Here is a 25,999-nt window from a genome sequence, read left to right on the forward strand (position 1 = left end):
TTCTTTGTCTAAAGAGTATAAAAGCTTCCTACTTTGGCCACCTCTTAGGTTCCAATTCTATGAACTTCGTGTACACAAATTAAAATTTGTTTCTTTTTCTTCTATTAATCTATCTGTGTCAATTTTATTACTGGTCCAGCCAAAAGAACTCAAGAGGGGTAGAGGGGGAAATTTCTCCCTCCCTGAAAATACTGATAATTATTGGATACATGAACAAACAAATAAGGGAGAAGAGACAAATATTCCGTATAGAGGAATTCAAAATAATTTATATAGATTCTCCCTCTTCAAGAAGATTGAACTTAACTTCTTTTCTCCCTGATGTAGGCCACACTTAATGATTTTGTTCCAAATAATAAACTATGAAAAGAGGGAAAAGGTAACTTTGTAGTCGAGGAAATTGGCCAACACTACCTGAACAAGGTAACCAAGTTTAACATCATCAGTGGCAAGTCATGTTAATTGCATGTACCCAAGATGTATGCCGAGAAAGGGTATCGCATCATCTCTGTGATGTTTTTCCCAAAATCTACAACCCCAGTCTGACCATGAGAAAAACACAAACAAACCCAAATTGAAAGACATTCTAAAAATACATGGCTAGTACTTCACAAAACTTGGGCAAGAATAGGCAAGGGGATTAACAAGGGATAACTGAGGAACTGTCTCAGATCAGAGGAGACTAAGGAATCATGACTATTAAATGTGCTATTGTACCCTGGATGAGATCCTGGGACAAGAAAAGGACAGCAGTGGAAAAAGTAGTAAAATCTGAATAAAGTCTGAAGTTCAGTTAATAGAAATGTTCCAGTGTCGGTTCCTTAGTTTTGACAAAGCTACCAAGATAATGTAACAATACGGAAAACTAGATGAGGGGTATACACAGTTTCACAAACTGAAATTTGTGAAAATTTCAGTTTCACAATCTGAAACTATCCTAAAATGAAAGGTTTCCTTAAAAAAAAAATAGTAGGATGTATTGAGAACAGTTCAGAGACTGTTTCAATGAGTTGATAATGGTCTGAATTAGAGAGACACTGTCCCAGCAGAGAACAGAGTCAAGATTTTGAAAGTAGGTTCAATATGACTTGGTGACTGTGTTAGGGGACAAAGGAAACTGGTGATACAGAGATAGAGAACAGAGAGTACGTTGCTGGTAAGTGGATGAACCAAGTCGTAAATCCAGGTCCTATGCCCCTTTAGAACTATTAGGTGCATAGCATATAGCATATAGGAGAGCCCACCTGAAAGAACATAGGGAACTAATCCAGGCATGGTGCAGAGTGATAGAATCGGAATAGAAAGAAGGATGTGGATCAAAGATGAACTAGGAAAATTGTAGTTGATTAGATCGAGTGCCATGGAAAAGTAGGGACAAAAGATGGCTTTAAGCCTAAGATTTGAAATGATGATGGCTCTCAAGAGCTTAGGAGAAGTTTGGAAAAGGAAGACTGATGGAAAAGATGATCAGGTTTATTTGGTAAAGTGTTTGAAAATGATGTCAGGACATCAGTGGAAATGCTCCAGGGTAGAATGAAGCCAGGTAGAGAGTCTGGAGACATAAACCGTAAATCTAGAGATGTGAGAAAGACTAACAAAAGATCATTTGAATTGGCAAAAATGAATTCATTAATAAAATGTGACAGGTTAGTTTAAGAATAGTAGGACCAAAAGCCAGAATCTACTCCAATTGTTTTAATTTCCTTCACATTCTCTCCCTCTTGCTGTGCTTGTTCCATACCAACCTGCATTTTCTTGTTTGAAATGTGGTTAGTTATATATTGATCTTTTGTCCCTAAATACATGTTTCTACCTTTAGCCATAGAACTTTTCTTGGTTTCCATATATCCCAAAAACATTTTGTTTTCTTCCAGTAAACATTTACATATCTCAACTAGACTGTTTCCTTCTCCCCTATTTGAGCATTTAGTTAATCATTGCTGGAGAGGAATCAGTGCCAGATTGGGAAGAGAGCAAAGCAGCTGGAAAGTGAGACTCAGGGCTGTATCAACAAGGAAACATGAGTGGGAGGTGGCCACAACCACTCTGGGTTCAATGGAGGTGGTCTTCAACACTGACAGCTTGCCCCCTTTTTAAAAAGTTAATGCAAGAGTAGTTCAGAAGTTCCCTATAAATTAAATATACATTAGAGAAAGATTTTACCAATCAGAGAAAAGAGAAAGGGCAAGAAGTTGATCCCAAATCTATCATAAGCTCTATTGTGGCAGCAGTAGTAATAATAACCATTTATTAAGCCTTTAGTGTCATGGTCTGAGCCATGAGCTTTACATACATTATCCTCTTTATTTCTAATGACAACTCCATGAAGTAGGTATAGGTCCACAGTCCCTAATTCATAATCCCAAACCATACAGAGTTCTGAAATACAGAAGTTTTGTTTTATTTTGTAACTCATTTGACAGCAAAATCTGTCAAGAGATAATTTAAGGTTATTTATTTTCTTTCTGTGTTTTGCTGCAGAATTATTAGTGTGCTTTTCTAGAGAGTGCTGCCTTAGACATCACTGAGCTCTCTATAATGAATAGTATATGCATCATATGACTTTTCTAAAATTAAAAAAAAAACGCTCTGAATTCCTAAACTCATCTGGCAACCGGGGGTTTTGGAGAAAAGATTGTGAAAACTGAGGGTGATAAATGTGAAGTTTAGCTCAAAGCCACACAGGCAGAGATTTATTTATTTATTTATTTAACTGTGTTGGGTCTTTGTTGCTGTGCACGGGCTTTCTCTAGTGGCGAACGGGGGCTACTTTTTGTTGTGGTGCATGGGCTTATTGTCATGGCTTCTCTTGTTGCGGAGCATGGGCTCTAGGCACACGGGCTTCAGTAGTTGTGGCATGCAGGCTCAACAGTTGTGGCTTATGGGCTCTAGAGCGCAGGCTCAGTAGTTGTGGCGCACGGCCTTAGTTGCTCCGCGGCATGTGGGATCTTACTGGACCAGGGATTGAACCCTTGTCTCCTGCATTGGCAGGTGGATTCTTAACCACTGCACCACCAGGGAAGCCCCAGGCAGAGATTTGAAATGAGGTCCGTCATTCTCCAAAGACTGGGATTTGGGTCATTATATAACATGCTGAAAATGTTATTATTTTAAGAGCTGGCACCAGAATTTATCTTGGGGGAAGAACTGTCTTCACTGGGAAAGGAATTTGTTGGGTATGATATCTTAAGGATCTAGGTGTCATCCGGTCCTGCTTTAGAAGCTTGTTGTTTTGTTCTTGAGTAGAGGGGCTAAAAAGAGAAGGAAAGAGAAGGAGCAACCAAACATTTGTGGGTTTGGCTTCTGTTTGGGGGGAAATAGCCAAGACAGACTCCCAAGTAAGACTGGTTCTAAAGACCTATGTGTTACTTTATAGTATTTTGTTGTCTGGTGTGTGATATGATTTCCTCCATCATTACTTTGCAAACTTATTAAAGTCTACTATGCCCACAAAGGCTTAGAGTGAATCATTTTCCCCATCTTATCAGGTGCCTCTAGACTAAACAGCATGTTTATCTCTGGAGATGAAAAAAACAAGTCATGACCTCAAAGGGTTTAGCCTAGTAGAAGAGATAAGAAAAATAAAAAATTAGAATTCACAGTTTAATGTTCTATAATCGAAGCATGCCTAAGTGCACGGTTTGCACAAATAAGTGAGCAACTCTTTCTGTCTAGCAGAGCACCATTATTCTAGCTGGGTACACACAGGGGCAGCCAAAGCAGGGAAGACCGTATTCACATGACACTGAAAGGTATGTCTTTAATAACTGTTATTTGGAAATATACTACTAGGATTCCCAATGCAGGAAGAAATTTCCTTATTGAGTTCCAGAGTGCCTTTTGATCTCTATAAGAAGTCCTTTTATTCAAAGATATGATTGCCTGGAAAGTTGCTGAGTGTAAATCTTAAAAGTTCTATTACAAGGAAAAATATGTGCAACTTTGTGTGGTGACACATTTTGACCAGACTTACTGTGGTGATCATTTTGCAATATATAAAAATGTGAAATCATTATGTTGTACACCTGAAACTAATATAGCATTGTATATCAATTATACTTCACAATATAAAAAAGATTGTCTCTGTCGGTTTTTTTCCTTTCCAACGGTAAACACTTATTACTTGCCTTTCATGTGTTGAATACAGGAAGGCTCTGTTGAGGGTTTAGGACATTATTTTCTTCCTACTCTGGTAAATGATTAAAGGAACTAGCAATTTTCAGTTTGCAGAAAAGAGTGTTTAAGAGATAGACTCACAGCCATTGAAAACAAACTTATAGCTACCAAAGGGGATAGCAGGTGAGGAGGGGAGAGATAAATTAGGAGTTTGGGATTAACATATATACACTACTGTATATAAAATAGATAAACAAGGACCTACTGTATAGCACAGGGAATTATGCTCAGTATCTTATATTGATGTAACAGAAAAGAATCTGAAAGGGAATAGATATATATGTATAACTGAATCACTTTGCTGTACACCTGAAACTAACACAACATTGTAAATTAACTATCCTTCAATAAAAATAAGAAAAGGGTGTTTAGAATGGGCCTGATAGTTGTCTTCAGAAGTCTATATTTGAAGTACATTGTTTCCAATCTTAAGACCATTTTTGACCCCATGGCCACCTTCAGGAACAGCCTCTATTTCCTACTGTCTTTAGAGCAAAATTTCTTGAAATAGATGTCATTCTCTTTGTCTCCATTTTCTCACACTCTGTTCACTTTCTAACTTTATTTTTTTTGATAGATCTTTATTGAAGTCACAATACTGTGTTAGTTTCTGTTGTACAACGAAGGGAATCAGCCATACGCATATATATATCCCTATATTCCCTCCCTCTTGCTTCACCCTCCCACCCTACCTATCCCACCACTCTAGGTCTTCGCAAAGTACCAAGCTGATCTCCCTGTGCTATGCTGCGGCTTCCCACTAGCTAACTATTTTACATTCAGTAGTGTGTATATGTCCATGCCACTCTCTCACTTTGTCCCAGCTTACCCTTCCCCCTCCCCGTGTCCTCAAGTCCATTCTCTGTGTCTGCACCTTTATTCCTGTCCTGCCCCTAGGTTCATCAGAACCTTTCTTTTTTTCTTTTAGATTCCACATATATGTGTTAGCACACAGTATTTGTTTTTCTCTTTCTGACTTACTTCACTCTGTATGACAGACTCTAGGTCTATCCACCTCACTACAAATAACTCAGTCCCGTTTCTTTTTATGGCTGAGTAATATTCCATTGTATATATGTACCACATCTTCTTTATCCATTCATCTGTCGATGGACACTTAGGTTGGTTCCATGTCCTGGCTAATGTAAATAGTGCTGCAATGAACATTGTGGTACATGTCTTTTCTGAATTATGGTTTTCTCAGGGTATATGCCCAGTAGTGGAATTGCTGGGTCATATGGTAGTTCTATTTTTAGTTTTGTAAGGAATCTCCATACTGTTCTCCATAGTGGTTGTATCAATTTACATTCCCACCAACAGTGCAGGAAGGTTCCCTTTTCACCACACCCTTTCCAGCATTTATCATTTCTAGATTTTTTGATAATGGTCATTTTTTTTTCTGGGCTTTCTATCTTGTTCCATTGATCTATATTTCTGTTTTTGTGCCAGTACCATATTGTCTTGATTACTGTAGCTTTGTAGTATAGTCTGAAGTCAGGGCGTCTGACTCCTCCAGCTCTGTTTTCTTCCCTCAAGATTGCTTTGGCTATTCGGGATCTTCTGTGTCTCCATACATATTTTAAGATTCTTTGTTCTAGTTCTGTAAAAAATGCCATTGGTAATTTGATAGGGATTGCATTGAATCTGTAGATTTCTTTGGGTAGTACAGTCATTTTCACAGTATTGATTCTTCCAATCCAAGAACATGGTATATCTCTCCATCTGTTTGTATCATCTTTAATTTCTTTCATCAATGTCTTATAGTTTTCTGCATACAGGTCTTTTGTCTCCTTAGGTAGGTTTATTCCTAGGTATTTTATTCTTTTTGTTGCAATGGTAAATGGGAGTGTTTCCTTAATTTCTCTTTCAGATTTCTCAACATTAGTGTATAGGAATGCAAGAGATTTCTGTGCGTTAATTTTGTATCCTGCAACTTTACCAAATTCATTAATTAGCTCTAGTAGTTTTCTGGTGGCATCTTTAGGATTCTCTATGTATAGTATCATGTCATCTGCAAACAGTGACAATTTTACTTATTTTCCAATTTGTATTCCTTTTGTTTCTTTTTCTTCTCTGATTGCCATGGCTAGGACTTCCAAAATTATGTTGAATAGTGGTGAGATTGGACATCCTTGTCTTGTTCCTGATCTTAGAGGAAACGCTTTCAGTTTTTCACCATTGAGAATGATGTTTGCTGTAGGTTTGTTATATATGGCCTTTATTATGTTGAGGTAGGTTCCCTCTATGCCCACTTTCTAGAGACATTTTATCATAAATTGGTGTTGAATTTTGTCAAAAGCTTTTTCTGCATCTATTGAGATGATCATATGGTTTTTATTCTTCAATTTGTTAATATGGTGTATCACATTTATTGATTTGTATATATTGAAGAATCCTTGCATTCCTGGGATAAATCCCACTTGATCGTGGTGTATGATCCTTTTAATGTGTTGTTGGATTCTGTTTGCTAGTATTTTGTTGAGGATTTTTGCATCTATATTCATCAGTGATATTGGTCTGTAATTTTCTTTTTTTGAAGTATCTTTGTCTGGTTTTGGTATCAGGGTGATGGTGGCCTCATAGAATGAGTTTAGGAGTGTTCCTTTCTCTGCAATTGTTTGGAAGAGTTTGAGAAGGATGGGTGTTAGCTCTTCTCTAAATGTTTGATAGAATTCACCTGTGAAGCCATCTGGTCCTGGACTTTTGTATGTTGGAAGATTTTTAATCACAGTTTCAATTTCATTACTTGTGATTAATCTGTTCATATTTTCTGTTTCTTCTTGGTTCAGTCTTGGAAGGTTATACCTTTCTAAGAATTTGTTCATTTCTTCCAGGTTGTCCATTTTATTGGCATAGAGTTGCTTGTAGTAGTCTCTTAGGATGCTTTGTATTTCTGCGGTGTCTCTTGTAACTTCTCCTTTTTCATTTGTAATTTTATTGATTTGAGTCCTCACCCTGTTTTTCTTGATGAGTTTGGCTAATGGTTTATTAATTTTGTTTATCTTCTCAAAGAACCAGCTTTTAGTTTTTACTGATCTTTGCTATTGTTTTCTTTGTTTCTATTTCATTTATTTCTGCTCTGATCTTTATGTTTTCTTTCCTTCTGCTAACTTTGGGTTTTGTTTGTTCTTCTTTCTCTAGTTCCTTTAGGTGTAAGGTTAGATTGTTTACTTGAGATTTTTCTTGTTTCTTGAGGTAGGCTTGTATAGCTATAAACTTCCCTCTTAGAACTGCTTTTGCTGCATCTCATAGCTTTTGGATTGTCATGTTTTGTCATTTGTCTCTAGATGTTTTTTGATTTCCTCTTTGATTTCTTCAGTGATCTTGTTTATTTAGTAACATATTGTTTAGCCTCCATGTGTTTGTGTTTTTTACATTTTTTCCCCTGCAATTGATTTTTAATCTCAAAGCATTGTGGTCAGAAAAGATGCTTGATATGATTTCAATTTTCTTAAGTTTACTGAGGCTTGATTTATGACCCAAGATATGATCTATCCTGGAGAACGTTCCATGTGCACTTGAGAAGAAAATATAATCTGTTTTTGGATGGAATGTCCTATAAATATAAATTAAATCTATCTGGTCTATTGTGTCATTTAAAGCTTCTGTTTCCTTATTAATTTTCTGCTTGGATGATCTGTTCATTGGTGTAAGTGAGGTGTTAAAGTCCGCCACTATTATTGTGTTACTGTCGATTTCCTCTTTTATAGCTGTTAGCAGTTGCCTTATGTATTGAGGTGCTCCTCTGTTGGGTGCATATATATTTATAATTGTTATATCTTCTTCTTGGATTGATCCCTTGATCATTATGTAGTGTCCTTCCTTGTCTCTTGTAACAATCTGTTTTAAAGTCTATTTTATCTGGTATGAATATTGCTACTCCAGCTTTCTTTTGATTTCCATTTGCATGGAATATCTTTTTCCATCCCCTCACTTTCAGTCTTTATGTGTCCCTAGGTCTCAAGTGGGTCTCTTGTAGACAGCATATATATGGGTCTTGTTTTTGTATCCGTTCAGCAAGCCTGTGTCTTTTCATTGGAGCATTTAATCCATTCACGTTTAAGGTAATTATCGATATGTATGTTCCTATGACCATTTTCTTAATTGTTTTGGGTTTGTTTTTGTAGGTCCTTTTCTTCTCTTGTGTTTCCCACTTAGAGAAGTTCCTTTAGCATTTGTTGTAGAGCTGGTTTGTTGGTGCTGAATTCTCTTAGCTTTTGCTTGTCTGTAAAGCTTTTGATTTCTCCATCGAATCTGAATGAGATCCTTGCCGGGTACAGTAATCTTGGTTGTAGGTTCTTCTGTTTCATCACTTTAAGTATATCATGCCATTCCCTTCTGGCTTGTAGAGTTTCTGCTGAGAAATCATCTGTTAACCTTATGGGAGTTTCTTTGTATGGTATTTGTCATTTTTCCCTTGCTTCTTCCAATAATTCTTAGTCTGTAATTTTTGCCAATTTGATTACTATGTGTCTTGGAGTGTTTCTCCTTAGGTTTATCCTGTATGGGACTCTCTGTGCTTCCTGGACTTGGGTTGCTATTTCCTTTCCCATGTTAGGGAAGTTTTCGACTATAATCTCTTCAAATATATTCTCAGGTCCTTTCTCTCTCTCCTCTCCTTCTGGGACCCCTATAATGCGAATGTTGTTGCATTTAATGTTGTCCCAGAGGTCTCTTAGGCTGTCTTCATTTCTTTTCATGTGCAGATATACATTTTATATACATATATATGTGCACACACATATACATAAATGTATATACAGATACCTGTGTGGATATATCTATATATATATCTATCTATATATATATATATATATCTATATATAGAGACACAAATATATGTATGTCATTAATTGATCTCTATGACCAGAAACATGACAACTGAAATCTCTGTGCCTCAGTTTCCTTACTTGTAAATGGGAATAATAATGCCATAGGGTTTCTAAATGATGGAAATAAAGTCCCACAGTGCCCGGAATAAAAGTTTTGAAATTTTTCAGCTGCAGTGGTTATACTGTAATTATAGTAATGATGATGATCTAATTTTTTTAATTATTAGTTTTTTAATTTTAATTTAATTTAATTTAATTAATTCTTTTAGGCTGCATTAGGTCTTTGTTGTTGCATGCAGGTTTCTCTAGATGTGGCGAGTGGGGGCTGCTCTTCATTGTGGTGCATGGACTTCTCATTGCCGTGGCTTCTCCTGTTGCAGAGCACAGGCTGTAGGCATGCGGGCTTCAGTAGTTTCAGCACGCAGGTTCACTAGTTGTGGCATGCGGGCCCTAGAGCAAGCGGGCTTCAGTAATTGCAGCGTGCAGGCTCAGTAGTTGTGGCTCGCGGGCTCTAGAGCGCAGGCTCAGTAGCTGTGGCACATGGGCTTAGTTGCTCTGTGGCATGTGGGATCTTCCCAGACCAGGGATCAAACCATGTCCCCTGCATTGCATGCAGATTCTTAACCACTGTGCCACCAGGGAAGTCCTAAAATTATTATTAAGTGATAGGTTTATGAACTGCCATGAGAGATTAAAGAGGAGGGGGAGGGGGTTTCCCTGGTGGTGCAGTGGTTGAGAGTTCGCCTGCCGATGCAGGGGACACGGGTTCGTGCCCCGGTCCGGGAAGATCCCACATGCCGCGGAGCGTCTGGGCCTGTGAGCCAAGGCCGCTGAGCCTGCGCATCCGGAGCCTGTGCTCCACAACGGGAGAGGCCACAGCAGTGAGAGGCCCGCATACCACAAAAAAACAAAAAAACAAACACACACAAAAAAAAACAAAGAAAAAAAAGAGGAGGGGGAATCATTACTAATTGAATCAAGCACCACAGATATTTTAGCCAAGCTTTAGAGGATGGGTACAATTAAAATCACTGGTACTTGTTTGGAAAGTAAGCAGTAGAAGGAAAAGAAGGGATCATGTAAGAAAACTCATGCAGGTCCATGAATAATGAAAAATAAGATTTAAGAGTTAAGATGAAGCTAAGTCAAAGAAGTCTTCAAATTTCAGGTTAAATATGTGAGGCTCTGTCTCTCCAGTCTCCATCATTTTTCATACTAGTCAAACCTTGGGCACAGGATGTGAAAATCAACAGGTGCTCAACTAATATCCCCATTCCAGCCAATATTATCAGTATCATTAGAACAGTTCTCTTAAGGTTTGTTATCATTCTTTATTCAGGTGAATACTTTTTCCTTGAAACAAAGGAGAGTAGGTCATAATATATCTGCTTGAGTTCCTGATGATATACATATATGGATATGTACACAGAGAGGTAAAATGAAGGAGAGATTTACGCAAGCCTAGGCCATAAAAACACGTTAAATATGACTAATAGTCTAGCATAGTAACAGAGTTGTTCCAACCAATGCCCATCCCATCTCCTAGGGCAAACAGTATTTATTCTGTCAAGACATTAATCATATGAAGCTTAAATGCATTATCCATTATTCCAGTCCATAGCAGGAAGAGTTATATATTATTACCAGCTGGCAATTATTATTTCAGGGGAGATAGAAGACAATATTTTTGTACAATATTTATTTACTTTTCTAACTGCAAACAAATATATTATGATGTGCATTTTTATAGTTGAAGAAAATCATTTTCCCAAAGTCCTATCACAGTTGAAATGGCAGGCTTGTAATTGGAGCCAGGTTTGTCTCTTCATGTCCTCTTCAACTTGTTGCCTCCAAAGAGTCATTTTCCATCATAATTTTAGGGCGAGTTTCTAATTAGAATTTTATCTAAATTTTACAGCAATTAAGAAAACAAGAGTGGGGGACTACCGTGGTGGTCCAGTGATTAAGACTCCGTGCTCCCATTGCAGGGGGCCTGGGTTTGATCCCTGGTCAGGGAACTAGATCCTACATGCCACAACTAAAGATCCCACATGCCGCAACTAAGACCCGGCGCAGCTGAATAAATGAATGAATGAATGACTAAATAAATAAATAATAAAGACAGTCTTCACCCAAAAGAAGCTTACATATTAAAAGAAAAGAAAAGAAAACAAGAGTGCATGGAGTCCATGGGATATCACTGTAGTGAACAGGTTTTCAAACTGCAGGTCAGGATTGGTGAACTGTGAGATAGGACAGAATAAAAAGTACCAAAAATCATCACATATAAAAAGGTTATGTTTTACTTCTTAACAGTCTTACTTGTCTATACATATGTATGTATCTACTAGGCCATAACACAAAATTTACTTTTTACTTTGGGTCCACAGTCCAAATGTTTAGTAATCACTGTTTTCGAAAGAGCCCGGGCTTTGGCATCAGATGGGTCTAAATCTGAATATTTCACTGCTGCTATTATTATCTAAAGAGTTCCTGCCCCAAGACCCAATTCCCTCTCCTCAGACTACTTGTGAAACCAAAGAAAAATCCCTTTTCTCAAATATTAACTGCTCCCCACCCTTTACAGTGGCTACTGGAGCCTCACTATTGGCAACAAAACTACTATTTAAATTATGATTTGAGATAAAATTATGATTAGAAATGAGTAAAGAATAAAACTCTACTCATTCAAACTATATCCATAAATGCTTAGCCTAAACTCCATGAGGGCAGAAATGATATGCATTTCCCTAGCACTCAGGTGCCAGAGCTTTCAAATAGTAGGGCTCTATGAATATTTGATTATAACAATAGTTGAATAAATAAAAGACTGAAGAAACCAATGAATGACTACTATATATCAGGCACTGAAGACACAGAAATGAACAAGGCATAAATCTGGGTCTTCAAGAAAATCAGTATATACATGTACTACTTAATTCATGTATTCAATAAATACTTATTTAGAACCTACTATTTTCCAGGTACTTTGCTGCTACTACAGTAAACAAAAAACCAACTCTGCTCCCTAAAGGTGAAGAGATATTACAGAATAATCATACAAACAGCTATAGAATAAAAGTTAAGTGCTATACAGGGTATCATGAAATGATAAAATAGCAAAGGTTAATCTAGATGCAGAAGAGAATTAGGGAAGACTCAGAAAAGCAGCTCCATGAGAAAATTTAGCCTGAATCTTGAGCATTAAAAGCTAGATGCTTTTCTCCCCCTCTATTATGAAGGAACAGAGAAAAGTCCAATGTAGCTTGACAGACTGAACAAGGAGGAAAATGGTGGGGGATAAAGTGAGAGAGGTAGAAAGGAGCCATATCATTCAAATCAATCCTTCCTGAGGATTTGAACAATGGGAAACTGGAGAGCGGCATGATCACATTTACACTCTATAAAGATCATTGAACTGTTCTATGGTGAGTAGCTTTGAGGATGAAATAATGGTAGATGTTGTTGGGAAACTACCTGAAGGTAATTTCAGAAAGTCAAAGTGGAAATGATGGCATCATCTTAGATATGACAGTGTAAGGTAATGAGAAGTGTCCAGAATTGAGGTTATTTTGGACACAGCGTCAAGAAGAGAACTTGGTAACGAATTAAGAGTGGAAGATGGTGCCTGATAAGGGCAGAGGGAGGCATCAAGGAGAACACTTAGGTTTTGACTTGCCCAACCAGTTGGAAGGAAAAGAAGCCATGAGGAGACTGAAGAGACAAATATTTGTGGTAAATGATTAAAACAGTAGTATAGAACATTAAATTTGAAGTGCCTATAGGATGTCCAAAATTTTCAAGAAGGCACTTAGTATTTGGTATGAAGATCAAAGGAGAGATATAGGAAAGAGATACATATTTGAGAAATATATATATAATCATATATATAATTTAAATAATGTGGATAAATGAGCTCACCTACAGAAATTGAAAAGTGAGGAAGGACTAGGACCCAGGACCAATACTTGAGAAACACCAAGTCTTCACTCATTTGAGGAGGAAGTGTCAACAGAGAGGATGGAGATGACGTGAGGATGAGGAAGGTATGAGGAAATGTAGGAGACTGTGGAATCATGAAACCCAAGAAAAGAGATTATTCTGCATTTGATCAAGTTTGAAGAATTAGAGGTCATGTGCTCTGAAAAAATGTTTATGGAATTAATCAACTTGGCTTGGTGACCTAAACAAGATGGAGGAAGCTAGGATGGTAAAGGTTGAAGCATCAGTGGAAGATGAGGGAGCTAGTTATATACACAAACAGTTTCAACAGTGTATTATGTATTATATTCAAGCATGTTCGAGATACCATGGAAACTCAGAATGAGCTGAGGAAGCTTTCCAATAAGAAACAGCATTCAAAGTGAATTTTAAAGACTTAGGAAGAACTCATTGTTGTGTAAGGTTAAAGAGGAGCCTTCTGGTTAGATGGAACAACATTTTAAATACTGAAAAAACACCACCAATAAAAATAATAGTGATGGATAATATTTCTAAATGTTTACCATGTGCCAGAAACTGTTCTAAAAGCTTTATATGTATTAATTCACCTCAACTATAAAATCAACCTCTTTCTTCCTCTTTCACCATCGTCTCTTGGTTGGACTATTATAATAGCCTAACATTAGGATTTTTTGCTGCTGTAGTTGCCTTATAGTTTATGCTCATAGAGCACAGAAACCTTTTAGAAGGAATGTCATATCGTGTCATTCTTCTGCTGTAACTCTCCAATGGATTTCTGTTGGTTAAAAACCAAAGTCCTTACTATGGCCTACATGGCTCTTCATTACCCAGGCCCCCACTATTTCCTTTATCTTACTGCCTATGTTTCTCTCTATCACTTTGCTCCAGCCAGACGGTCATCTTGGATGTTTCTTAAACACATCAGCAAGTTTCTGCCTCAGAGACTGCACTTTCTATTCCCTCTGTCTGGAGTGCATGTTCTTGGATATTTGCACGATTCAATTCCTCACTTCCTCCATATTTCTGTTCAAATGTCAATCAGCAAGCCATTCTCTGACCAATCTGTGATAACTACCTCCCCAAACCTCGAGGTTTATCTTCTCTATTCTTTTTCTCCATAATATTTTTTATAATCTTTATAATTATTTGATTACTTTTTTATTGCCTGTCTCCCCCAACTTAAATGCAATGGAAGCTCCATGAGGACAGGGGCTGTCATTTTCACTCACTGATCCATCCACATAGATGAGTGCAGTTCTTGACATACATCAAGACCTGGGAGGGTCTAAGATTATACCCTATACTTGGAAGCTGACATGTTAGCCTGCCACAGTTAAAGAGATGCTGGCAGAAGACACAGACTCCTGACTCAGAGAAAAGAGATATAATCATTCAATAGCAATAGCCAGACTGCCAGCATTTGCTCTGGTTCCCCAGGCCCAGCCTCCATAGGGTGACACAAAGAGGGCCAAGGGTACCTGCACAGAAAGCACAGTGTGTTACAAGGGAAGGATGCCAAGCTTTTAAAAATCCCTAATCTTGTAAATAGAGCTGCAGTGAACATTGTGGTACATGACTCTTTTGAATTATGGTTTTCTCAGGGTATATGCCTAGTAGTGGGATTGCTGGGTCACATGGTAGTTCTATTTTTAGTTTTTTTAAGGAAACTCCATACTGTTCTCCATAGTGGCTGTATCAATTTATATTCCCACCAACAGGGCAAGAGGCTTCTCTTTTCTCCACACACTCTCCAGCATTTACTGTTTACAGATTTCTTGATGATGGCCATTCTGACTGGTGTGAGGTGATAGCTCATTGTAGTTTTGATCTGCATTTCTCTAATGATTAATGATGTTGAGCATTCTTTCATGTGTTTGTTGGCAATCTGTATATCTTCTTTGGAGAAATGTCTGTTTAGGTATTCTGCCCGTTTTTGGATTGGGTTGTTTTTTTTATATTGAGCTGCATGAGCTGCTTGTAAATTTTGGAGGTTAATCCTTTGTCAGTTGCTTCATTTGCAAATATTTTCTCCCATTCTGAGGGTTGTCTTTTCGTCTTGTTTATGGTTTCCTTTGCTGTGAAAAAGCTTTTAAGTTTCATTAGGTCCCATGTGTTTAGTTTTGTTTTTATTTCCATTTCTCTAGGAGGTGGGTAAAAAAGTATCTTGCTGTGATTTATGTCATAGAGTGTTATGCCTATGTTTTCCTCTAAGAGTTTGATAGTGTCTGGCCTTACATTTAGGTCTTTAATCCATTTTGAGTTTATTTTTGTGTATGGTGTTAGGGAGTGTTCTAATTTCATTCTTTTACATGTAGCTGTCCAGTTTTCCCAGCACCACTTATTGAAGAGGCTGTCTTTTCTCCATTGTATATTCTTGCCTCCTTTATCAAAGATAAGGTGACCATATGTGCATGGGTTTATCTCTGGGCTTTCTATCCTGTTCCATTGCTCTATATTTCTGTTTTTGTGCCAGTACCATACTGTCTTCATTACTGTAGCTTTGTAGTATAGTCTGAAGACAGGGAGCCTGATTCCTCCAGCTCCATTTTTCTTTCTCAAGATTGCTTTGGCTATTCAGGGTCTTTTGTGTTTCCATACAAATTGTGAAATTTTTTGTTCTAGTTCTGTGAAAAATGCCATTGGTAATTTGATAGGGATTGCATTGAATCTGTAGATTGCTTTGGGTAGTATAGTCATTTCCACAATGTTGATTCTTCCAATATAACTACCAAATGTAAAATAGATAGCTAGTGGGAAGCAGCCGCATAGCACAGGGAGATCAGCTTGGTGCTTTGTGACCACCTAGAGGGGTGGGATAGGGAGGGTGGGAGGGAGGGAGGCGCAAGAGGGAAGAGATATGGGGATATATGCATATGTATAACTGATTCACTTTGGTATAAAGCAGAAACTAACACACCATTATAAAGCAATTATACTCCAATAAAGATGTTTAAAAAATCCCTAATCTTTTTATTTTAAAAAAAATTTATTTTTATTATTATTATTTTTTTAATTTTTGGTTGCATTGGGTCTTCATTGCTGTGTGTGGGCTTTCTCTAGTTGCAGCAAGTGGGGGCTACTCTTCATTGCGGTGTGCGGGCTTCTCATCACAGCAGCTTCTCTTGTTGCAGAGCATGGGCCCTAGACACACTGACTTCAGTAGTTGTGGCTCGCGGGCTCTAGAGCACAGGTTCAGTAGTTGTGGTGCGTGGGCTTAGTTGCTCCGCGGCATGTGGGATCTTCCCAGACCGGGGCTCAAACCCGTGTCCCCTGCACTGGCAGGCAGATTCTTAACCACTGTGCCACCAGGGAAGCCCCCCCAAACCCCTAATCTTTTCAAAAGAGCACTATGCCTGCCTAAACCTCACCCTGGTGAAAGATACTATCTTATTACACCCAATGGTAAACAAACCTCCCCTTTACTCCAGAGAGAGACACTCTTCCACCCCCCAAGGCTGTTTGTTATACAAACCCTCTTGAAAAAGTTGTTTGAAACACAGGCAGTCAGTGTCTCTACCCATGAGACATGCAGAAACATGAGAGATAATTGAGAATTGTCTCCCCAAACCACACATGACAGACACAATGCATATTTTAGAATGAAAGACCAACACTTTGAGGTAGGTACTATTATTATTTCTGTTCTCAGATGAATATACTGAAGCTCAGTGAAAGTGAACTACTTGTCCAAGGACAAAAAGCTGGTAAGCGTCTCTGGTGATCCCGCTCTACCTCGGAGCACACACACACCTTAGGAAACTGAGTCCTCCCTACCTCTACCCTGTTCCTCTCTCAGCTACTTTAGGCTTTGTGAATGGGTGACAGAAAAAGAGAGAAAAGAGAGAAAGAATAAAAAATGGAAAAGCTGAAGAAAAGGAAGAAAGAATGGAGGGAGTTTTTTTAGATATTCACACCTGTTCATGCACCCAGAACTACAGAGTACAAGGACCTTGGAGTTCACCTTACAGATGAGAAAACTAGGGCTTGAGAAAGGAAGGGCCTCTCCATAGTCACAGAGGAAGTTAGGGCAAGAACCAACTAACTAACCACTAGTCATCTCTTCCTGACAGTCTTTACCTTGCACATTTTAGGCCTACGGCATTCCTCTCACCTTTCTTACACTGGTGCTGTGTCCCAAACCTGGGGTCCAGGCTATGCTATGGAGTCAATCAATAACCAAGGAGATCTGTGACAAAGGGCAGTAGGTGGAGACTGGGATACCATCCTGCCTATATGAACCTTCCAGTCCCAGGATTCTAGAGAGAAGTGGTAAGTTGAGTTCAGTTTTTGACTGAGCTCTGGAGCCAGCACTGCAGCCATGAAGGTAGCCAGCATCTTTCTTCTCACTGCCTTGGTCCTGTTGAGTTTATCTGGTAGGTGGCTTTGCATATTTTTCTGATTTAAGTAAAACCTTTTTGACCAGTTGCTTTACTGACCACATTACTTTCTAGACTTAGAGTCTACTCTTGGACAGATCTTTTGGTCCCAGTGAGATGAAATAAGATCGGTGGATGAGAATTATATATAGAAAGAGGGATTTGAACATAACACAGGAAAACAATTTTACTAGTGAGAACTGCCCAGACATGAAATGGTTTTCCCCAGGTAATGAGGCTGACTCTTTGTCAGAGATATGGTACACTTCTAACTCTGTAAATGTTTAAGGCCAATTTACAAATTTTATGTTCTCATGGAATTGCATGAATAGCTAACAATGATTTCCAGTTATTCCAGTATAAAGGGCAGAGTTTGATAAAATTTTTTATTTTTGACCTACAGAATATTTCTAGAAAAAATATTCTTCTTGAATAGATGGTATGTTTATATCTTCAAACTGTCTTAATAATTTTGACAGATGATCTGAACCCCTGGCATTGGCATCAGCTTCCTTTTTGTCTTTGGAGATGGTTAACACTTTTAACTTTTTATCAGATCTGGCAAAGAAACCTACTAACAGCCAAATCAGCACTTTGCGAAAAAAAGGAACAATACTATTTGTTGTATTTGCTAAATATTTATGGGAGCAGTGGTCCCTTTTCCCCTTCTCATGCATATTAATTAATACATATAGATGCCTGTGGTGACCACGTGCTCATTAAATTTTAGACTCAACTAGATTCTAAAATTCAGTGGGACTCTCACCGCATCAGGTTCTGACTATTCCAGGGGACTTCTTCTCCAAGCCCCTAATTGTTTCACTACTTTTCAATACATTTAGGTAGGAAGAACTACTTCCTTTAGATGACCTCAGAGATTGTTAGTATCAAAATCAAATCTCACCAACATTTCTTCCTCTGGATACTATCAGATTAGTTCTCCTTCCCTGCAGTGAGCTCACCCACAATCACCATCTCCTGATGGTGATGTCAGCAAGACCTGCTATTTTCTAGAGAATGCAGCATGGCAATTTTAAGTATCTACCTGTAAATTCAAGAAATGTGAATTGAACTAATAGTCAGTATAATGCAATGGAGAGAAGGAGCTCTTTGGGAACTGAAGGTAAATTATCAAAAGAGCTCCATTTTTTTTAAAACATTACTTACAAAAGAAGGCTTACATGAAATGCAAAAGTTAGTTTTTCATCAGAACACCTGGTTATTGCTAGTGTTCACAGCTGGTTATAGAAACTTTCCATACCTTTATCTATAAACTGAGATAAAGATACTTGTATTTCCTACATCACTGTGAGATCAACAAACTGGTTGTTACTAGAATGTCAGTGAGCGTTCAGAAGGTATTTGCTCTGTGCCTGACACATTTGAAGCAGTAAGTACATCATTTCTATTTTCAAGGAAATGGGTCAACTTGTCTTAAATATCAAATTGAGATACTTGGTCCTAATCAAATTTTTGCTTAATTTTTTTGAGGTTTCAGCAGGCAGGGAGTGAATGGACACCAATGAGACATACTTGAAAAAAAATGGTAATAAGAAGGGGTGGATGGTGGAAGAGGAAGCAGAGAAGTCATAGACTTAAATGGAAGCAGAAAATTCTGAATGAGAATACCTCAGGCTTCTCCCATTCATGACCCAACTTGACATGTCTGACTTATGTTTTCTAGGTAGTACCAGAGCTAAATTCCTGGAAAGAGAGGTAAAGACAATTTTATAAATTTTTATTTCTGGGGCTAAGACTGTTTGTTCCACCCAAAGCGCAGTCTAACTCACCTTTCAATTTAGCCTGAAGTTAATATGAGGAGTATGAATGCTGGCAAGACTTAACCCATTAAATGAGGATAGTAATTGTAGTTCCGCCACAGGCACTTATGTTGAAGGACAAATTCACTGATACACAGGCAATTTCTCTGTTGTCATATTATGCTTGCTGTGAAGGAGTTTTTATACATACTAGGGCTATCTGGTAGGACAAGGATTTTAAGTGGAAACCTTCTAAACATCACTCCAAGCAGCCCTTCCTCCTTACAGCCAGTTTGACCACGTTGGCATAAAGTTCTTTTCATCAACAAGGTGGAGCTCTAATTTATAATGAGCAATAATAATAATAAACTAGGCTCTTCCTCTAGAAAAATATTCTACATCTAACTTTTCCAGTTTTTCTTGTACTTATAATGTAAATTTCAGTAAATTTGGAGACCAGAGGAAGAAGTGTCCCTCTTCTTGTTACATTTATATTTAGTGGGAAGGCCAATGGCAAACCAAAACTGTATAAGTAAATAAATTACTACATTGGTGATGTGTTATAAAGAAGTTCTGGTTCCATTAGAAACCTAGCCTAGTTAAATCAGGGAAGGTGCCCTAAGTCAGTGAGATTTATTTTCAGCCCTGAAGGATAAATGAGTGTTAGTAAAGGGAGAAGTAGGAGAGTAAAGTGGTTAAGAGCTAAAGCTCAGGACCTAGATTGACTGGGTTTAAATCCTGGATCCAGTAATCATTAGGTGTGTGGCCTTGGGTGATTCAATCTCTTTGTGCCTCACTGTCTTTACCAGAAGAAGAGTATAATAAAAAGTTCATAGGATAGTCGTAGAGTTTAAATATAATAATACATGAAAAGCACTTAGGACAGTGTCTGCCCTGTGAAAGTCATTTGATAATTACTAGTTCTTACTGACAGTAGAGAAAACAGGCTGTGCAAAAACCCCAAGGGTAGAAGGCACCGCGTGTCTTTAATTGACTTAGAGAAGACCAGGGTGACAGGACTACCATGTGCAAGGAAGAACATGCCCCAAGGAGGGGCTGACCTGAGAGAGCCAGCACAGGTAGTAATTGTAAATTTGAACATTATCTCACTCACTTTATTCAAACCTCACAACGCCATGATGAGATAGGTAGGGAAACAACATCATTCCTGTTTTGCAAATGAAGTGACTGTGGTTCAGAGACACCAAGAGATTTACCAATGTCACACAGCTTGCAGATAGCAGAGGCATTATTTAAAACCAGGTTTTCTGACTCCAAATTTTGGATTCTTCCTCTTGGAACACTTAGTATCACTCTCCCAATCACAATCATGCTTCCATCTTTAAGCTGATCAACTCCAGGGAGATTTTAGAGACTTTGCTATAAATTCAAAGAATGAAAAATGATGGGAAATGATTCTGTTTCATTCTATTTTTAGGCTAAATGTACAAATGAAGTGAGTGGGTGTCCCAGGATTTATGAACCTGTCTGTGGGACGGATGGAGTTACTTATTCTAATGAATGCATGTTATGTTTTGAAAATATGTGAGTACAAACCTGAATTTCTTTTAAAATATGTTTTAAGCTAGAAGTCTTCAAATTTTTACATATATTATCCCTTTAAGCCTCAAAGAATATACCAATAACATTAATCTCACCATGAGAGAAACAAAATACCTAGTTTTCCCCCAAACAATCCTTGATTTCTTTTTCTCATTATATATGTTATGATTATATATAGAGGTGTGCATGTGTGTGTGTGTGTGTGTGTATATTATGATAGAAAGTAGTATTTATTATGTCAAGCATTATGCGAGGCACTTAATATTCACAATGACTCTATGAGGTAAATAATACTAAGCTTATTATACCAATGAAGAAATCGAGACTCAGTTAGTTTAAATAACTTGCTCAAGATCACCCAGCCATGAGTGGCAGATCTGGTACAAAATCCTTGCTCTTTCCACTATACTTTAAAGTCAGGTACTAGACTAAATATTTCTGAGATCCACAAGAAAATCCAACATGTTTTGTCTCCCAGTTTGCTTACACTCAATGCTAACACGGTGTGGTCAATGGTAGTATAAGCAAAGTGCTCTGAGAGCACAAAATTAAAAAGAACTAACTGTGCCTGCTAGGATTTGGAAAAGTTTGAGGTTTTCCCTAGGACATAAAGAAGGAGAGAGAGGTATTTCAAGATGAAGAAAAAACTGAACAAAAGTGAGAAAGGAATTAATAATAACATGGTGCTGTATAAAAGGTGTTAAAGAAAGGACAATGGGCTAGAGGAAGGAAAGTGTTTGAATGTTTCTTTCAATTAATTTAAAAAAATCACTTCTATGATAAAAACCCAACCTTTTATAGCGAACAAGAAATAGTCTGGATTTTTTAAAGCCCACATACCCAAAATACCATTATACTTAAAAAATCATTCTTGGTGATAGCAATGATTGTGTTCACTAAAGCCCTGAAGTATGCAAATATGAATTATATAAATTAGGTGACCAAAAACATATTTTTGTAACACTTTATGTAATACTTTAGTGTACACAATCACTTATGGATGTGAGACCTAGCCTCAGTGGAGTTTCTGAACTGATTGTCGGTGGGTAGGTGATGGGAATTAGACTCAGGGACTCCGAGAAATAAATTCGCCACAGATTTTCTGTCTTACTCAGCTGCTGAACACTTATGTGCCAAGCATTGTGCTAGTCTCCTCTGCTTTCCTAGTGGATATAACTGAAAGAAAATAGCACAAATAAGGTAGCTTCTTGTAACCTGTGACAAATGCCATCAAATGAGGTGTGAGCAACAGGCTACAGGAGTGAAGGAGAAATACAGATTGCTTCTTACTGAAAGGGTCAAGAAAGGATTCATGAAAAGGGTGTCATTTAAACTGGACTTTGCATTTTCATAGCATCACAAGAGCGCTCCAGGTTAAATAAAGGTGTAGAATGATCAAAACAAAAAAAGAGATCCCACAAGCAACCCAGAAAACTCTGTTATTTTGGAACTGATGTGGTATTAAGACTTTGATTTAGGTTCAAATGACTGCACGCATTCCACATCTCTAATTCCTTGTACCATGCACCCTCTTCTTGGTCTGCTTTAAGTAGTTTCAGAAAATTCTCAGTATTTAACAAGAATTGTGGAAATAGGTCCCCAGGGAGAAACATCTAATATCCTGAAGTTTCAGGCCCAAAACATCGGATGTTCTGCTTTTTCAAAAGAATTTCCACGTTAAAGAATTGTAAAAGGAACTTGAAACCACTTGTTAATTTTCTCATGGCCTATGTTCTTGACGTTAAGGTCAAACATCATATTTCCATCCAAGGGGAGGAGAAAGCAACACAACAGCCTTGAGACTTGGTCAATTTCCAAGTGCCGAGATCAAAAGGCCCAGTATTTAGAGTGAACCATTGGGAAAATATGAGCATAGAGCTGGGACACCCGGTTTCCTTAGACTTTAAAACCTACCAGTCCTACCTGCTCTTTCTATTCTTTTAAAATTCTGTAAATATGGGAGCAACATTTGAATGCCAGAAAATGTAACTTCTCTTTCTATATTTCTCCGATAAGAAAACAGGTCTGAGAAAATGTGTCTTTTTCAAATGCAACATATTTTCAAGTATACCATTTTGCCTTTGTCTCTACTGCCCGTTAAAAGCCCCAAACAAATACATTGTATGGTTAACTAGAGCCAGGCTCTGACCTTAGTTGTTGAGCTTTGAGATGGGTAGACAAACAAGGGCTTGCATCTCCTTGATCATTAAGTGCTTAGCAGATATATTCAGTAAGAACTTTTTTTCTAATTCCTGTATGTCTTCTTAGAAAATCTATACTGGCAAATTCTTCTCTATAGACTAGTATTCTCCTGTAGAACTTTCTGCAATGACAGAAATGCTGTCCAATACGGAGGCCTCTAGCCATGGTACCAGCACTTAAAATGTGGCTACTATAAATGAAATCCTGCATTTTTAATATTACTTAACTTTAACTGATTTAAATTTAAATAGTTATATGGGATAGTGGACAGCACAGCTATGGAAAATAAGCCAATTCGTGGGCTCTGTCTAGATGCTAACTAAAGCAGCTATCATATGGGATAAGGATATAATTTCCTTTTGCAAGATCTCACAGATGAGAATCCCCAGAGTTCTAAGGCAAAGGATCAATCAATTAGAAGGTCCTGAAGTAGCCCAGGCACCAGCTAAGATGGAAACCTGGTAGCTAGGACAATGACGTCAGAAGGAAAAGAAGCAACAATGGATTAAAGATTAATTTCAGAAGCTTTTTATAATGCCCTGCTAGATCTATAAACTCTGTAAGGATGGACATTTTTCCCTTTTGTTGTATCCTTAATGTATGTTATAGTTCTCAATCAATATTTGAGGAGTTAATGAATAAGTGAATGAGTAAATGAATAAGAGAAATAGAAATGGAAATGAATCTCAAACCTCTCTATTTTAAATAAAGCTGATCTTTTTTCCTTGTTTTTCTCCCGTTGTCACGTTTTATCAGCAAAGTTTAAGCTGATTTTTTTCCCCCAATCTCTTCTATAGGAAACGCCAGATTCCTGTCCTCATTCAAAAACCTGGGCCTTGCCGAAAACCAAGGTTCTGAAATCCCATAAGAACACTACGATGGGGTGGCTGGCCTGATTGTTGAATAAAATGCATCTAAACACTTCCTGTTGCTCCCATATGCTTTGTCCTCAAAGGCACGTTTGATTATACTGGGGACGGAGGATGGAGGCAAACTCAGAATAAACCAAGTTTTACAAAATACAGCAATCCTGTAATTTTGGACAGGGTCTCCTTCATGCTTTTTCCTTCCCCATCTTCCTCACATTCTGAGGACTCTGTCTCAGGAAATGTGATTGCAGATATTAAGTGACAGGACATGATAGATCATGAATACATGTAATCCCATGAGGACTAGACTAGCATTTTAAGAAAGAGTTGGAAAACTCTCAGTCCAGAAACATGTTGCCCATCACCTTTCACTGACTGAAATAATTCCTTTAGGGTCCCTTGGGATTTAACTGAGCATCTATTGTGCCTGGCACTGGTCTAGGTACACAGGCATATGATTTTGAAATGCTGCCTGTCTGGTGAAACGGAGTTTAGTCTTAAGATTTTCCATATATCTCACAATGTAGATTTCAGGTGAGACACGACTTTTTCAAAGAGGCTATGAATCATTGAGGAAACCAAAAAAGCTACATTTTCTCAACTATGCAGTGGAGAAGCCTCTGCATTCAGCCTTAATTATCCCCCAGCAGAGGCCACTCCCTACTAGTTACTGAGGTGAGTAGCAGTGATGTAGAGCTCCCCATTTTCCCTGGTAGCCTGAGGACTATATCTCAGCCTTGACTTGGAGATCTGCTTCTTTGGGTCTGACAGGTTTGTGCTGAGATAACCAAAGAAGAACTAAGACCTCATTTTGAATTAACTTCTACCACCAAACCATCCCCAAGAGATGATTTGCCATGGAAGGAAGGGACTACAGACCAGATGAACTGATCACGAGGCCGCTGTGTAGTTCACTTTGCTTTACATATGAGCCACAATAACCCTGTAAGGTTATCCTTATCTTATGAGTAAACTTAGAAAAGTTAAGTAACCTGACTAATATCACCAGCAAATAAGGTGGCAAAGTTAGGCTTTTAATTCAGGGCTGACTCCAAATCTAATGCTTCCTAGTCTAAACCACAATCACCCCAGGTGGACAATTTCTTTCACAGGAACTTTAGGTAAAATCCTCATATTAAATGGCCTATGTGTTTATAGTCAGGGACAGCAAATAAGGTAGAAATAACGAAGTGCCCCAAAAGTAGAAAAGTATCTATAATCACAAAAAAAGAGAAGGAGAAGCAGCTTGAATTCCTAAGCTCATACAAAGAAGCAGCCCAGAATGGAGAATTGGGTAGAGGGTTAAATGAACCTGAGATGCATCAGTTTCCCTGATAAAAAGTGGAGAATACATCACCCACTGAACCAAAGGTAGCCAATAAAATCTGTGCCACACTTGTAAAACACAGCTGCCTTACACTCTAAGGGTTAGGCTAATTTCTTGTGAAATTCATAATATACATGACTTGAGGTTTAAATCTGACCACTAGGGGATGCTGTGGTCTACCAAGTGACTCAGCCAAACCACCACCTCACAGTTCAGGTAAGTTATGAATGCAAGATGGCTTCCAGCATCTTGCCTGTGATGCTAGAGGACATTTCAAGGACAACGCTAAGCTTAAGGAACGTGGACACAGTAAATGGATTTAAACATTGAATCTTAGAAATTTTCGTGTCTAATTGGACCATATTACAGGAGAGAAGAGGTTTGGAGATTACAGGCAGAGACAATACATAAACCCAGATTGTTTGCCTTTAATGGTTCTGCTCTCTTTCTGACCTGTTAATAAACTTAGGCAACCCACATTTCTGCCTGGCCATGCCCCCAAAATGTTGCCAAGCCAAGTTCTCAGGACACAAAATAAGACAAACAAGAGGCAATAGCTGCCCCTGGGAAAGAAAGGATGGACAACGAATGGTACCTGAAAGCAAATTCATAAGTCACACAATTCAAGGATCTGAAACTGAGCAGGATCCTGTGGGGCCCTCCTGGGTACAAATCCTTTCCCTGTCCCCCATTTCTTGTTTGCAGGAAGAGGGCTTCAACCTCCTAGACCTTCCCTGAGTTCCAAAAAGCACATTCAAACAGTTGGTGGTCAGGAAAGTAAGAGAATGCAGAAACAAAGGCGGAGCGATCAAGAAACTATAGTGCAGTGATTAAAGCCGCGAACTCATTCCCCCTCAAGGGATATACTTAACAGTATCTTTGAGTTCTTCTGCAGGAACTAAAGCCCCCATCCAGGTGGAGGATGGTAACT

General features: G+C 38.2%; 1 protein-coding gene across 1 annotated transcript; it reads left to right on the top strand.

Moving 5' to 3' along the window:
- The first annotated feature begins 17,251 nt into the window (after positions 1 to 17,251).
- LOC309803871 (serine protease inhibitor Kazal-type 1-like) lies at positions 17,252 to 23,796 on the top strand. The gene is made up of 4 exons (XM_082620713.1): positions 17,252 to 17,344; positions 19,032 to 19,063; positions 20,546 to 20,652; positions 23,670 to 23,796. The coding sequence occupies exons 1-4, from the start codon at positions 17,290 to 17,292 to the stop codon at positions 23,728 to 23,730; spliced, it is 255 nt and encodes an 84-aa protein (XP_082476839.1). The 5' UTR covers positions 17,252 to 17,289; the 3' UTR covers positions 23,731 to 23,796.
- The last annotated feature ends 2,203 nt before the right edge of the window (positions 23,797 to 25,999 follow it).

The sequence above is a fragment of the Mesoplodon mirus genome (genome assembly GCF_964341445.2).
Source record: "Mesoplodon mirus genome assembly, chromosome: 5".
Classification (NCBI taxonomy): domain Eukaryota; kingdom Metazoa; phylum Chordata; class Mammalia; order Artiodactyla; family Ziphiidae; genus Mesoplodon; species Mesoplodon mirus.